General features: G+C 40.9%; 1 protein-coding gene across 12 annotated transcripts in view; it reads left to right on the forward strand.

Annotated features, from left to right (window-relative positions):
• HDAC4 (histone deacetylase 4) overlaps positions 1–17,253 on the forward strand; it is a 459,989-nt gene that overhangs the window by 287,294 nt on the left and 155,442 nt on the right. For all 12 annotated transcript variants that reach the window (XM_027823219.2, XM_043525826.1, XM_043525825.1 and 9 more), the window contains one exon: positions 4,934–5,054. In XM_027823219.2, coding sequence (XP_027679020.1) covers positions 4,934–5,054 — 121 coding nt within the window. The remainder of the gene's footprint in view (positions 1–4,933; positions 5,055–17,253) is intronic.

Here is a 17,253-nt window from a genome sequence, read left to right on the forward strand (position 1 = left end):
GAACCCTGGGATGTTATGTTGTAATCATGGAAACAGTCTTCCTCTTTATTTTTAAATACTTTTATTTAAAAGGTGGTATAGTGTTTGTATAATCAGTGCAGCTAAACTTTTTAGAACACTTAAAATATTTTTCTTACATCCTAACATTGTGCTAAACATAATTAAGCTACAGTGGTCCTGAGCTAGAAAATAAGGAGGAAATACTAGATATAAGAAAAGTTTATCCCTCCTCCCCCCCACCCCCGAATATGAGACCAAATACACTGTGTACTATTTTGTAAAAGACAAAACCAACAGATTTCAGTTAACGTAATAATGACATCTCCCCGCTTTCTCATCTCAGGATACCAAAACTGCCGTATATGACTTGAAATATGCTGTCATGATGCGTTTGAACCAAAAGTATAACTTCCACGACAACAGTACAAAAGGAGAATGTTTAGCAAACAGAGTAGAGCAAGTTCAGTTTTCTTGACTTCTAAGTTCTTACAATACAACAAGCAGTAGCATCAGCAGCAGAGAGCTGGACCTTGCCTGTCGTTGTCCTACCTTCCCACCATTATCAATAGGACCTAGAACTGATTCTAAGCACTACGCCCAGTCAGGCACACATGGCCCCATAATCCTCTGCTAACCCAGGCCTTCCAGGCATGGAATTTCAAAGTCCACTGCTGCTGCAGAGGCCTTCACAATCTTCCACAGCACAAGCTGCCTTTGACACACTTAGCCCTTCTGCTATCACAGCTTGCTGTCCTTCCATTTCTGAACTGTGGCACTGTAGTTGTGGCAACCCTAGTTAGTCTAAGCCAGTAGTCCCAACCTTTCTGTGGGAATAGCACATTCCTATTCCCAGAAGACCGTGGCGGGCGCCAGACACTTCATTGCCAAAATGCTGCCAAGAAGCGGCAGCAGAAAGAAGCGTCACCGCCGAAATGCCGCTGAGAAATGGCAACGCTTCTCGGCGGCATTTCGGCGGGCGGTTCTCCGGTAGCCGAGCTCGGTGGCAGCATTTCAGCAGCGTGGTGTCCTGCGGGCGCACACAGCTGCCCCAGTGGGCACCACGTTGGGGATCCCGGTCTAAGAGATAATTAAGTACCTTAATGTGCTGATTTGGCCTGTTAATTCCCTTTTAGCCTGTCCCTCTATCTGGTTGTGTGCCTTATTTGCACCATATCTGTATGATCTCTCCCATGATGCTGACTGGATTCACTCCGGCTTCAGCAGCTCTGTGCTTTTCCTGTCCTTATTACCTATCTTTTCAGAGCTCTCGCCTCTCCTCTTCACCATTCCATCTCTACTCCTCTGCACCTCTGGTCAGTTTCCCATGTGCAGTTTGTAATAAAACCATATTCCACCTCTGGATTCTCTTTCTGCCTCCATGCATATGCCAACCTTGCTCCAACTCAGGCTCTAGTCCCATTTTTACCCTCTGCAGAACCTTTTCTTACCGCAACTTCTATTCCTCATAGCCTTTATAAACCAGTCTAATTCTTACATCCCCACTCCCTTCTTCCTGTCTCCCATTCCCTCTACAATACCCTGTCCATCTCAAATGAATACACCACCACTCATGGTCTCTTTATCTTTTATCCCTGTATTTCTTTGCATTCACTGAAACCTGGTTCCCCCCCTCACACTACTTCTACACGTATAGAATCATAGACTATCAGGGTTGGAAGGGACCTCAGGAGGTCATCTAGTCCAACCCCCTGCTCAAAGTAGGACCAATCCCCAATTTTTGGCCCAGATCCCTAAATGGCCGCCTCAAGGATGGAACTCTCAACCCTGGGTTTAGCAGCCAATGCTCAAACCACTGAGCTATCCCTCCCCCCACCTAGGGGGGGAGGGATGACTACTCCTCCTCCTCCCACCTAGGAGGTCATGGTGGTATTTGGGCTCCTACTCTCCAGCTCCTACTGTCACCTGGTCTTCCCTTGTCTTGTTGGAGGACCTCCAGGAGGCCTCAGCTGTGGATAGTGAAGCTGTTTCTGCCTTTAATTGAAGGGCTAGAGGCTTTTAGTCTAACCAAGATGGAGTTTCTCCTAAGCATTTCTCAGGCATCTGAGTCAAATAGCTGTTAACAAAAACAGTTTTAGATGCTGTGTGGAAGGGCAAGTGATGTTTATATAGCATCATTTAGGAAAAAATCGGGTAAATAAGACTTGAAGTTTTAACAGAGATCCATTTAAGCAGACAGAGAGGAGGGGAAGAGGACTAAAAAAGTTCAAGCCTTTTTATATCCTAGAAGAACAAAAAAAGGGGGCACCTCCAATTGGTCACCTTTAATTTAAACTAACCATACAACAGAACGTTGCCAGTCCATACATGGCTAATTTTCACACACAATAAGAACGCTTTCTCCCAGCTTCTTAGTACAGATTAATAGCAGAGTTAATGTGTTAGGTGTCATATTCCCAAGGCTACTGCTTTTTACAAAATACACTGGACTTCACCATTTACTGGAACATTCAGAAGTAGTACAAAGCACCTTTTTGGAAGTATTAGCATTGCTTTTGTGTTGTTCACTAACCTGCTAATTTGCAAAGTTCTGCAGACACAATGTTCCTACCATCCCCCATATGTACACGAGTAAGATTTTGCTGTAACTAGCTTATCCTTTTAGTTTCTTGTAGGCATTCTTTGATCTAGTACAATTACATAGCCCCCTATTATTATTTATTACTATTAGGGTAGCATTTAATGGCCTCAGTAAAGGATTGAGGCCTCATTTTGCTAGGCAGTAGACAAAGACAGTCCCTGCCACAAAAAGTTTTCTGTACCAGTGTGGCATTTCATTGACTTCAGTGGAACCACAATGGGTTTTGCCGCGTTGGGACCAATAAAGATAATTTCTATGAGGGATAATTTCTATGTCTTTTTGTTCTGTTTGTATAGCACCTAGCACAGTGGGATCCCGAGCCATGGCTGGGGGTCGTACGTGCTGTGATAATACCAAGAATAAATGTAATAGACAATAAACAAGGGAATGTCGAGGTGATATTTATGGACATGTCCTGTTAGCTATTTGCCTTTTTACTAATGTTAGTTTTAAACCTTGTTTATGTACTAAATTTTAGTTTGTCTCCTGTCTTGACGTGCTGTTATCTGCTGTAACTAGAGAACAGAAAATGTTTTAATTCACATGAAAGTGACACTTAGATGTGTTACATTGATACAGGGAGGATAATTAATCAGTTTTTACATCTGTGTATTCACCCATTTTCTGAAGTGTGGGATAGAAATCTGAATGGAACCGGTGGATGTGCAGATTAATTTTGGATGCTTTCCCAGAGTAACAGAATGGTGGGCATTCCAGTTCAAACCCTCTGGAGTCAGGCTCCAATTCTGCCAGAGATAACACTGGAGAAGGGTGAAGTCAATTGCCAAAGCTAATGAAGCCAGGATCATTTTTGTCTGTCTCCCCAGAACTGGACCAAGAATGGAAGACCTTTAGTTTTTGTTTCTCGTTTGGTATGTATGTGGTGCCTTTCAGCTCACAATAAAAAATTTTTTGCCAGTGGAGATTTTGTAAAAACTGTGAGGTACAAATATTTGGCTTGATGCTCCTAAATACCGTCATCTTTAACCAAAGCCACCAGAACCTAGCCACATTTGATTATTTTGACGATGTTAGTAGATTAAACATGAGAATTGTTTAGTGAGACAGTATTTTTAAAGACGTGTGGTCTTATTAGTCACATTCTAGTCCTTCTCACCTTCTCCATCATTGTACTATGTTTCTTCCTACAAACCTTCCTCATTTTAACTACCTTTTTGGATCCCCACCCAATCTACTTTATCTAGAAGTAACAAGAAATGCTGTTTTCCAAAAAAAAATGAATTTCTAAGATTTATGACTCCCTATAAAACGTTGAGCAATGCTGCACCTTCAAACAGTGCTCAGCAAATAACTTTGAGGACTTTTTCTTCACGGACGAATGAAAAGTTTTCTTCAACCTATCTGGTGGCATCAAAATGTTAAGTATAATAAGCAAAAGCTGGTGCTCATATTGGCTGACTTTTCTACCTATGACTTGGCAGTGTATATTTCTGTCCAGATGACTTTCTTACATTCCAGATGTTATCCCTTTGGAAGATTGGCTTACACTGTGGTTTAGATGAGCTCCCATATACTACTTGCTATGATTACCAAAATGTCTGTGTGTGTGTTACTCCATCAGAAACGCTCTCTGAGAATCAGTTCTGCCAACTGAAGGATAATTTTAATCCATCGTCATTGTAAAATAGACTGGTCTCTATTGTGGAGTAGATAATGATTAGAAATTACACAGTTGACATTTTAACTCTGCGCTTTGAAATTTCAGATATTTTTTAAAATGCTAGATTTTCTATTTGAAGAAATGTATTGCAGACTTGTAAATGAATTGGAATATTGTGTAGGTCTTATTGTACAGAGATACATAGAACAAAGAGATCCTTATTTGAAAGATTTCTCAAGACAAAGTCTACATATGAGATATTCATCGCATTCCCCTTTTGCTTGCAGATGTGACATTTTAAAAACTTGATTATGCACAAGACCCCTTATCCTAAATACCTTTGATTAAAAGAAAGCTGGGATACCTACTACAAGTGCTTTATTCTACATGTATTTTTATGCAAGTACAAAAATCCTCTTCAGAAACCTTTTTTTAGGAAAATGAGAAAACTCTGATTATATCTCCCTTTTCAGACATAGATTGCAATTATGTACAAAGCCAGATAGTAAAGAAGAGTTCTTCATTGGAACCTCTTTGTCTTTTATTCTTTGAAATAAGCCTTTACATTGCTTGGAGAGCCAAAGATTTAGCTCTCAATCTTTTTAAATATTTTTTTTGTTGCTTTGTGAATGAAAGTTTCAACTTTTAATTCGCTGCTGCTTTCATCAAATGAAGTTGCTTAAATAACCTCTCTTTATTTTTGGATGTTTCAGGTGCAGTGGCAAGCACAGAAGTAAAAATGAAATTACAAGAGTTTGTCTTAAATAAAAAGAAAGCTTTGGCACACCGGAATCTCAACCATTGCATTTCCAATGATCCCCGCTTCTGGTATGGGTAAGTGGTACTGGTCTTATCATGATTCAGCCAACATCTCCTTTGTTCACAACTGCTGGGGGAAAGGGGCTAATGCATTTAATGGATGAACAGTATGTTACAAATAAGGGTGTTGCAAAATTAATTAGTTAAATTGTAACGTAACTAGATCAAAATTTGTTGTGGGTGTGACAGGAATGATCTGATAGTCCATTAATGATATTCTTAATTTGCATGTGGATGAAGATCCTTTCCCTATAACAGTTAAATTCAAGCACTGTTGTGTTTAATGATACAAGGATGACGTCTCTAATGTAAGGGTCTATAATGATGTTTCCACTATCAGAGGACTTTGATGTTCTTTTCTTTAATCTATGATCACTCAAAGTGGATTGTTCTGTGTAGTTATACTTACAGAACAATCTCTACTGGGCATCTAAAATTCTTTAATTCAGCATATGATACTAGAAAATCAGGACTCTAGTATAATGGGAAGATTACTGTTGCATTTCACTGGATTGTCACTCAAGTTATTTTAAATGTATTTTAAAATGTTTAAAGTTTACTCCTCAAATTGCACTCTGACACTACCAGTATGTATGCAATCAAAAATTAAAGGATTTGGCCCTTAAAATTAAACTATTAAAAATACCAAATGCACCTTATTTACATCCCCAATCAGACAAAAGCCTGAAGAAACTGTGGCCTGAAAGTCAACTGAGTCTGGTGGTGGTGGACCAAATGTGGAAAAGAATTCTGGAGCTGAAGGCCCTGTCCTGAAAATGCCTAACTGTTGGCCTTTGGGCATTCAAAACAGGCACTGTGAGCAAGGTTGTGCCGGCAGACCTCAACTGCCACAGTGGCACACACAAAAGAAAGAGGTTTCTCAAGGAGATATAACCCAACCTGTATTTAGCAGTGATTGATATTTATTATTTTTATTTTTTTTATAAGGAAACAGACAGTGAAAAGTACAAAATGGTAAATGACTTATAGTTTGTATTGGGAGGGCTGGAGGCATAGCTATTTTCTTCCCAATATCCCATTCTTTGTATATGAAAGTATTATCAGGACACTACTAACGAGAGAAGATGCTTTATTGTGGTGGGTGTGAGCTGCTTAGATACACTCTTAAATATTTCCCATATGCTAGTGACCTGAACATTGTTCTTCCAACAGTTACTCAGCACCGCTTCTCTGAAAAGAGGAGGGGAAACCACTTCCGTGTGCTTTCCAGCCATCTGACCAGAGTTCACAGTAGAATGTTAAAAATAAATCATACAAGTACCTTTCAGTCAGCAGTACCACAGACTGCTGGCATATCTGAAAGAATTAGCTTGGACACCTGAATATTAGCCATTGCTGGGAGAAAATCCTTGATGGAGAAATTTAGAGGGGAAAAGGGGCATTAGTGATACCATAAATGTCAGGAAAAGGTTTCTTAAGCAATCGCCTTATCACCAGTTTTTCAAAAGATGCTGGCATTCTGCCCTCATTTCAGGACGGATGTCGGTGAGTGAAACTAGTTAAAACTCTGAGATGGCTTTGTCCCTCCAGACACAGATGTGTCCCTGTGGATTTGGCTATTCCAGTCTGTTTATTCTTATCCAAAATGAAGATAATAAATTCACCACAGTGAGAAATATTAGACCCAGTTTCCAGGTGATGATAGGCAAACTTCAGTGTTCCTGCACCTACAACATTTCTGCTGACTGAGACTTCCTAGACAATATTGCGAAAGAGGAGAAAACTAAAGATACCATTCTCATTCATCCTCCCAGTTTGCAACAGAATGGAATTGACCTAGCTCAAAGCTTTTTCACCCTGAGGTAGTAGTAACTCAGCTAGAAACACTGCCTGACCCCATTTACTGGTTGCACACCACCAATTTACCATTAGCTCAGTCTCTCAGAATAAACTTGTGTGTACAGAGGACTGTCCGGAGTCAGGGCTGAAGGGGAAGCTTGTGTGTGTGTGTGGAGGGGGACCAGTATCGGTGCAGGTGAGTGTAGACATCAGCGGTTGGGAAAAACTGACCAATATGCTCTGGCTGCTTTGTGCTGCTCCAGAACGGCATACAGCAGCTAGAGTGTACTGCTTAATCTGGCCTTAAAAGTTCATTTATTAAAACTAAGATTGGTATTACATATATTGTGTCTGTGTGTGTGTATATGTGTATACACGTGTGTCTGTGTGTATATATAAAAATAAAAAACAGCACCCTTAATTGATTTAAAGATCAAAGTCTTAAATCTAGTCTAAAGTGTTACATCAAAGGGCCATGGTAATGCAGCATGTTAGTTAACAAGTGTTTTTGTCCTTTGATACAGCAAATGCTGACAACTCAGTGAATTCTTCAAATCGTTCTGAAGTACAGAACACAGATAGTCTGGTTAAATACATTGTGATGTTTTAAATTTCTGAAATTGCAAATCCTCTTTTTGATCCTCTTTGCTAGTCCAGATGTTGGCAGCAGATAGACAGTGCGCGCACACATTTTGGTGATTTCATCCCATTAACGATGTAGGGGCCTTCCCAACTCAGAGTTCAGTTGCTGCTCTCTGCAGCAAGTGGAGAGATCGTACTTTACCCTGCTGACGTAGGGGACTAAAGGGGGTGGGGGTGGAAGGAAAGAGCTGGAGGCCCCAGAAAACCTTATAGGACTGAGATCCCAAATTTTGTGGCCATCCCCATTTGTATCCTCCATAGAGTTACCAACAGTCAGAGGTTGATACTGGGACACCCACACCAGACTATTCAGGCCACTGCCAGGTATCCTGCCCCTCGTGGGGATCGTGAAAAGGAAATGAGGGACAAGGCGACATCAGCCTGAGAGATCTCAACAGCTAGGGCATCTGGGCAAGACAAGGCAGAAGCCCCTCCCATTGGGATCAGAATCCATTTAATTTAGGACAGTTAAATGCTGAGTTATAAAATGTCAGACTGTAAATATACAGTGTATGATTCAATACATTCACAAGAGCCAGTAAACCAAAAATAATAATCCCCCCCCCCCCCAAACACACACATACACTTTTAATTAACCAGTAATTTTAAACCAGCCTTCCAGATCCTGGGATTCCAGAACTCCTCTCAAGTCTAATACCCAATTACGTTCATGTGATAGGAAAATACTTAGTCATTTACAAAATGGCTAAAGTGCACTCCTTTAACTTACTCCATCTGTAAGCTGCAAAAAAATACCTTTATAGCTCTTTGATATGATATTGAATACTAGAGATGAGCACAAGGTCAGTCTTGTTAATCAGAATCAGTTTATAAATTGTGTTATAAATCCATTACAAGATTTAACTAATATGTGGTACAGTGGTTGTTTATCAGTTAGTAAAGGGTGACTGGGACTACCTAGGGGGATGATCATTTAATACAGCTAGTCAGGAAAAGTTAAATATTTTCTGCAATCTTTTTTCAGTTGAAAAACTTCTTTTTTTTTGTCTTTGGAAAAAATGTTTCCAATGAAGAAGCTTGATTAGCACTAGTGCTTAACAAATAGCCAGTGGTTGTGTGATAAATGTTGCTAAGTTGGTTCTTCTAGGTTTTAGTAAAGAAACGAACATTAAATGTATAGTTAAGATTCACAGTGGAAGTTGGGAGCTGTTTGTTATAAGTGGGATAGGAGAGAGCAGCATTACTCACTATCTTTCAAGGACAGGCTAGAAGCCAGTAGCAGCATTGATTATCCCCAGTAGTCCCTCCTCTTAAAGGTAAATAATAGGGCTATCAATCGGTTAAAAAATTAATCATGATATTAAAAAATATTGTGATTAATCACAGAGTTTTAATTGCACTGTTAATAATGGAATACCATTTATTTAAATATTTTTGGATGTTTCTACATTTTCAAATATATTGATTTCAGTTACAACACAGAATACAAGGTGTACAGTGCTCATTTTATATTATTTTTGATTACAAATATTTGCAATGTAAAAAAGATAAACCAAAAAAATAGTATTTTTCAGTTCACCTCATACAAGTACTGTAGTGCTATCTCTTTATTGTGAAAGTGAAACTTACAAATGAGGGTTTTTTGGTTACATAACTGCACTCAAAAACAAAACAATGTAAAACTTTAGAGCCGACAAGTCTACTCAGTCATTTTTCTTGTTCAGCTAATCGCCAAGACAAACACGTTTGTTTACATTTACGGGAGATAGTACTGCCCACTTCTTATTTACAGTGTCACCTGAAAGCGAGAACAGCCGTTCGTATGGCACTCTTGTAGCTGGCGTTGCAAGGTATTTACTTGCCAGATATGCTAGCATTCGTATGCCTCTTCATGCTTTGACCACCATTCCAGAGGAGAGGCATCCATGCTGGTGATGGGTTTGAGCAGATAACGATCCAAAGCAGTGCAGATGGATGCTTGTTCATTTTCATCACCTGAGTCAGATGCCACCAACAGAAGATGGATTTTCTTTTTTTTGTGGTTCAGGTTCTGTAGTTTCCAAATCAGAGTGTTGCTCTTTTAAGACTTGACAGCATATTACACACCTTGTCCCTCTCAGATTTTGGAAGGCAGTTTGGATTCTTAAACCTTGGGTCGAGTGCTGTAACTACCCTAGAAATCTTATACTGGTGCCTTCTTTGTGTTTTGTCAAATCTGCAATGAAAGTGTTCTTAAATTGAATAACACGTGCTGGGTCATCATCCGAGACTGCCATAACACGAAATATATGGCAGAATGGGTGTACAATCACAGAGCAAGAGACAGACAATTCTCCCCGCAGGAGGTCAGTCACAAATTTAATTAATGCATTATTTTTTTTAATGAGCATCATCAGCATGGAAGTATTCTGTGTTGTAATTGAAATCAATATATTTGAAAATGTAAAAAAAAAAATCAAAATATTTATGATAGATTTAAATTGGTATTCTGTTATTGTTTAACATCATGATTAAAATGGTGCTTAATCGCAATTAATTTTTAATAGAGTTAATTTGTTTTGAGTTAATCGCTTGAGTTCACTGCGATTAATTGACAGCCCTAGCAAATAAATGTTCATTCTTACTTGCAGGACTTTTTTTAAAAAGAGAGCCCTTTGCTTGTTGAGGCCTCAATCAGAAGGCTAGCTTTTCAGTTTCCATTCTTTCAGAAGGGAAGAGGAGGACCTTTTAAATTAACAAATTACTGGCACATGTATGTATACAATCACACAGGCTACCAAGTCACTGATTTAGATACTTAGGTATAGGCATACTCTTGACATGAAGTAATCAGCAGTAACTATATGTAATACACAAAATGAATGCAGCAGAAAAGAAGCATGACATCTGTGCTGTGAACAGTCAAGCCAATTAAAGGGTAACAGATTCCAGAACAGACACAAAATTGACATACCTCTAGACAATCGCTTACTTCATTCTCTTTGTTAAGGTTTATTGAGATCCAGAATTTTAATGCAGAAGACATTGCTCTGAAAAGCAAATCTGTACAAATGGAATTATGGGATTTCATGTTTGTGTGTCAGTAACTTCAATATCAACTGTGTGCAGTTTACAAGGGAAATTATTTCCTTTGCTCTAGTTTCAAACTCCATCTAGGATACGAAAAACAAACTGGCTCCTCTTACAATGTGTAATAAAGGTTGAATTCTGCTCCTAGTTGCACGCATACCACCACTTGTTTTCAGATTGTCATGAGTGAACCCTGTGGAACGCTGTTGCCTTCAAAGGGATTTCAAATGTGTTAGAATTTTGTTGATGCACAAGAAGAAATTGACTCCAGCTCTCTCTGTCAGCTTTGTTGGCTCTGCAGGGCTAACGGGAATAAAAAGCTGTCACTATTTATTTTGATCACTGAAGTAAGTAGATGTGATTCTGAATACACACAGGCAGAACATCTGCTGATTGAGAAGGGGGCCAATTTTACACAGTGGCTTTTCAGAGTACAGCTGTACACTAAAGGATCTATTAAATGAAGGACAGAAGCTGTCAGTTCTTCAAAGATGTAACTCAATAATATTATTTAGTCAAGGGTTTGTTATGGAATACATATTTAGACTGTATTTACATGCAACAAATGCTTTCATGCCATTTTGTAAACTGTTTTAGATTCATATTTCACATTCATTCTTAACTATTTAAATGTCCTTTCCATACTATAATTGTCAGTTTGTGGTAATGAGGCGTAACACAACTACTTTCAAAATTTGTCATGATATTGTTGTCCACTGTATAACTTTTAAAACTAATTTGACAGTCATAATTCTGTAGCGGTCTAAACATGCTATAATGTTGGTTCAGCTGTTTCATTGTAATATGGACAGGGTACTGTAGGGTTAGTGGCAGAAGTTAAGTTTTCTGAGGGAGTTCTCAATTACCTATCTTGCTGGAATTGAGTTGTGAGAGTGGCTGCTTCCCAAAAAAAGGAAGAAAACAGGGAAGTTTACTATGAATGCATCTGGAACCCAAACGTAATAAGTGAGTCTCTGGGTAGATGTACTTATGATTGCATTGACTGAGATTAATCAAATATACACGGGTGCATACATTCTATGTATGCATGAGATTCCATCACAGATACATCAACTGAATGCACATTCAGACATAAGTGCCATGTGTGTATAGTTGGAGTATCATACATAGAGTTACTGTGCAAACCTGTGGGAAGGATCACAACAGTTCAAATTATATGTGTTTGTATTTGGAGACATGCATGATCAGAAATGCTCCTGAATTTACTTCACTGTGCAATTTTAGACGTTTCAAGGTGTGATCAGTTACCAGACTTGTGAAATTCTTTTAAGGGTATGGATGCATATGTCCCATAGTGCCATAGAGGTGGCATAGGGGTGTCACATCTTAGAGCCCAGTCCTACAAACAGTTATGATGTATAAATGTTTGGAGTATTCAGGTCTTCCTTTTTTCTGTGATTGAGAAATCACCTCTAAACTCATTTTTGAAGTTAGTGTACATTCTCTAACAAAGTGGTGAAAACAGTTTAACCTGACATGACTGTGTATTTTAAGCAACAATAAGATAAACAATAAGATAAACAAGACCAAAGAGTGGCTTTCTACATAGTGTGCCCTGGTGGATTGACGCTTCTTGGTAGTAAACTTTGCTTTGGGGCATCCGGACTTCTTGTTTATGAAAAATATTTCTGTGAAAATTGTTTGACAGCTGCACTGCTTAACCTATACATTGCTTAAAGGATTAGCAGACTATTAATATGGAAAATCTGGAGATTTCCAAAACTGTATCTTGGTCAGGCTTCAAAATCAGCCTATAAATTTCAAATAAATTGGCAAAAGTGATACACTTCATTAACCAGAACAGATTCATCCAACGTACTTGCAGAAGGCTTGGAAAAATAATGACTTGAATATCTTTAGCAAATTTGGCATAATTTACATCCAGTAGCCTTCTAAAATAAAACCAACAAAATAAAACAACAAAAAACCAAAACTGTAAATTATCGGTTTTCGGGATTGATTCTGAAAGGTATTGAGCAATTTGGCTCCAACCTTGCAAAAGACTTAAGTACTTTTCTCAATTGGGGCCTACATATGTGCTTAAAGCAATCTCCAGGACACCACCTATCCAGCACTGCTGCTGTTAGTAAAGTCTACAGATTGTGGCTAATGTTTTTCTTCTAATTTTACCGTCATATTTATGCTCCAGTTTGGGTTCCAGTTCAACAAAGAACCATCGGTGGGAGAAGCGAAAACTAACTCAGGCTTTGAGCAGAGTGCTTAAGCATGTTCTTAACTTAAAGAATCCGAGTAGTCCCACTAAGTAAGACCCTCAATTCAGCATAGTACTTAAGCATATGCTAAAAGTTGCACACCTGGTTAAAAATCTTGCTGAACTTAGGCTTTATTTTCTGGGACTATTCCCATGCTTAAAGTTTTGCATGTGCTTAGTTGCCTTGCAATATCAGTGCCTGAGTTCTTAAATTTTCTCTTCAGTGTAGTTTCAGGTGGGTGTGTAGGAAAAAGGAAACTGGAACAAAGCAAAAAGACATTGGAATATAAATAAGAAAAAGGACCGAGATTCTTCTTCGACTAGTATCCAAATGGGTGCTTCACTTCAGGTGTGCGTGCACCCTGTGCCTTTGATCAGATATTTTTGATAGCAGTGCCCATTTGGCCCACGGATGCGCCCTACACATCTTTGTGTCCTGTACTGAGGCTATATAGCAGGGTCGGGCAAACTATTTGGCCTGAGGGCCACATCGGGTTTCTGAAACTGTATGAAGGGTCGGTTAGGGGAGGCTATGCCTACCCAAACAGCCTGGCGTGGCCCAACCCCCACCCCTTATCCAACCTCCTCCTCCCCCCGGGACTCCTGCCCCATCCATCCCTCCCTGACCGCCCCTGGACCCTCTGCCCCGACTGCCCCCCCCCTCCACCCCATCCAACCCCATCTCTCATTCCTGACTGCCCCCCCCAGGACCCCTGCCCCCATGCAACCCCCCTGTTCCCTGCCCTTTGACCGCCCCAACCCCATCCACACCCCTGACCACTACCCCAAACTCCCCTGCTCTCTGTCCAACCCTCCCTGCTCCCTTACCGCGCTGCCTGGAGCACCGGGTCAGGCAGCCGTGCCACTGCGCAGCACAGAGCACTGGGTCAGGCTGCGGCTCTGCAGCTGCGCTGCCCTGCAAGAGCTCGCAGCCCCGCTGCCCAGAGCACTGTGTCGGTGGTGCAGTGAGCTGAGACTGCGCGGGAGGGAGAACAGCAGGGGAGGGGCCGGGGGCTAGCCTCCCGGGCAAGGAGCTCGGGGGCTGGGCAGGAGGGTCCCATGGGCCATAGTTTGCCCACCTCTGCTATATAGGGCTGTGAGTGTGAACCACCCTCAGTTCCTTCTCAACTGCCATCGGCCAGTTTAGTGTGTGCTAGTTTTTTCTCTAGAGTTAGAATAGTGTATAGTGTTAATTCTTCAGTAGTCTGTAGGGTATTTAATACTTTATAGTTGTTGGAACTGTTCTCATTTTCTTTTTCCCCCAAAATATATTTTTTGTTGTTTTTTTCCCCTTGTATCTGGGATGCTGGCTTTAAAGGATGCCTCTCCTGTAGAGAAGCCGTGCCCATCAGCGATGGGCATTCTCAGTATATTCATTGCTTGGAAGACTTGCATATCCCCAACAAGTGCAAGATTTCCACTTCTTTTAAGGGAAGATCCTGTAAAAACAGGGAAATTAAGTATAGATTATTAATGATGAGCATGTCTTAAAACCAGCTTTGGACCTAGGTGCAGAGAATCTTTCTGTTACAGGGACTCTCTACCTCTGTAAGTGCTCTGTCTATGTCATGATCACTGTCACCAAGAGTTTCCAAGATGAAGACAGTGTGGAGATCCCAGCCTCCCAACCTTCTCCATGAGCGAGGTATCTATAACCACTACTGCAGTACTGCGGGCTTCCCACTCAAAGACTAAGGAAGGAGATTAGAGGAGCACAATGGAGACTTCCTCTTCAGAGGATTTGGTCACCAGAGACCTCAGGCCCCAGAAGGATTGCTAAGGAGACTCTGAGCACTTTGGATTCAGTGAAGCACTTCAAGACTTCAGTGAAGTCCCATATTTCCGTGGTAAAGGGCATGGTTCCAAAGACTGATATCATCAAAGCCCATGATAATAAGAGTCTGACCTCATAGGAATCTGCGGTACCCTCTGTGCCATAATCAGTGTCTCAGACAACAACATCGAGAACAACCTTTGTGCCCATATCAAAATCTGCTGTGCTCCTGGTACCACATGGTACCTTAAAAGATCTCATGTTACCAAATGAGCCCGAGTGGCCCCTCCTTGCAACATCTGGACATCTCTCAGTATTGAGATCTGCTGGGTCACTGACCACACATGTAGTGAGACCCACGACTTGCCCAACTTCTACTATGCAGGAAGTAGGGTTGTTGCCTCCTGTACAATATGTGGAAGAGCTTTCAGACTCAGAGCTTTTGGCTCAAAGTGCTCCAGTTTACTCAAGGAGATGTTATTCTCCTCTGCAGATGCAAGGAAGGCAGGATACATGACCTCTGCCAGTTGATACTTGAGACAATGACCGATAGCTACCTACCCCCATGCCTTCTAGTCCTCCTCATTCGTCTTATTTGGACCCATGGGCAATGTACCACCAGCAGTTTTGAGGGGCCCCGATTCAGTTTCATAAGAAACATAAAAGAGCTCTTTCTCCAGCACTGTCTACCTCTCCCCTCCACTCTGAATCAGCAGAGGAGACCTGTGAGCAGCAAGAGGTGAGGGCAGAAAAGGTCACTTCCTTACAAATATCTCTTCTTCATCACCCGATGAGGCAGTAATACCACCACCGCCATCATTAGCTGATGACTTTTGGCAGTTCCAGGACTGTTGAAGTGGATGGTGGACATTCTTCAGATTCTCCTGGAAGAGGTCCAGGATTCACATCACAAGCTGTTGGACATATTGCATATTTCTACTTCAGCACGAGTGGCACTGCTGATTAAGTTCTTTTAGAGCCAGCCAAGACCATCTGGCAAACGCCAAACTCCAGCAATGTCACCCCTACAGGCAAATATGCCAATAAAACATACTACATCCTGGTGATGAAATCAAAGATTTTTTTTCACACCGGGCACCAAATTCTCTGGTTGTAGATAAAGTTAATGAGACAGCATGCTCAAATTATCTAATCCATATAACAAGGACTAGAAGTGTCTGGACCTTCTTGGTCATAAAAGCTACTCTTTGCATCCGATGAAGTGAGCTGTAGCTCACGAAAGCTTATGCTCAAATAAATTGGTTAGTCTCTAAGGTGCCACAAGTACTCCTTTTCTCTTTGACAATGTTACAGTTCAGGATAGCAAATCACCAGGCCCTGAGGCTGAAATATGACTACCTGAACTATGAGAAGTTTAATGCTTTTATTGACCATTTACCATAGGAACACTGAGGTCAGTTTAGCTCCAAAATAAAGGTGGGTCTGCTCTTGGTGAAGATGTCTTTTAGGCCTCACTTGATGCAGACAACACTGCAGTCTGGTCTGTTTCCACCACAGCAGGTATGAGACAAGCTTTCTGGCTTAAGTTGTCTAATTTCCTATGGGAAGTACAATCGGCTGCTGAGGACATTTAATGGCCACAAGGTCTTTTCAGGCTCCACAGATGACTCACATCATACCCTTAAGGACTCGTAGTACACTTAGATCTTTGGGCATATACACACCTGCAAATAAAAGAAATTTAGCGGGTCTCAGTCGGCTCAAAGATCTTGTCCTGCTCAGTTTTTCCACCTTCCGTAGACCATCTGAACCCCACCGGCTAAGATTTTTCTAAAAAGAAGCCAATGACTACCTCAGCTGCTTCATCCCAGCTATCAGCATCTTCCAAACACCAGTTCTGATCATTTTGTGCAGAGTCTAAACCACCCGATAGTGAGGGTTTCTTAGCTGTACCATTCCAACCCTTTTCCTTAGTTTGAACACTGCCTCTCTCTATACTAACATGCCTGGGAGACTATAACATTAGACAGGTAAGTACGGGAGGCCATTAAATCTGGTTATATGATTGTTTGTCTCCATCCTGCCATCCCATCCCATTTCCCCATCTCTCTTCAGGGACACCTCTCACGATCAATTGCTGAGACAGGAGATCACATGACTCCCAAGTTTAGAAGCCACAGAACCAGTTCCACTTCAACACAGGAAACGGGTTCTATTCAAGGTATTTTCTAATACTCAAGAAACTGGATCTCAGACAATTGAACAAACATGTCAAACATCTGAAATTCAGGATGGTATCCCTAGCAGCTATAATTCCCTCCATGGAGTCCATGGACTGGTTTGTGACTCTGGTCCTCAAGGATTCCTACTTCCATATAACAATTCATAAAAAATTCATCCTCTCACAAACGATGTTTTGTTTCACATTTGATGACAATCGCTACCAGTACCAGGTCCTACCCTTTGGCCTTCTTCTGCCCCAGGGATTTTCTCAAAAATCATGGTGATTGTAGCCTCCCACCTTTGTTACATAGGAATAACTATCTTTCCCTTCCTTGACGACTGTCTCATTAGAGGCCAGCTTATCAGGAGCTGCTGTTGGCAGCTCAAACAACAACTTGGTTATTCTGCAGTTAAGGCTTACAAATAAATCTTGAGAAATCGGCCTGGACTCCTGCACAATGAATACTTTTTATAGGAGTATTTCTGGATTCAGTGACAGGCAAGGTTTATCTCCCTCCTGACAGGTTCCTTACTCTAAAGAACCTTATGCT

Source organism: Chelonia mydas, chromosome 11, assembly GCF_015237465.2.
Source record: "Chelonia mydas isolate rCheMyd1 chromosome 11, rCheMyd1.pri.v2, whole genome shotgun sequence".
Classification (NCBI taxonomy): domain Eukaryota; kingdom Metazoa; phylum Chordata; order Testudines; family Cheloniidae; genus Chelonia; species Chelonia mydas.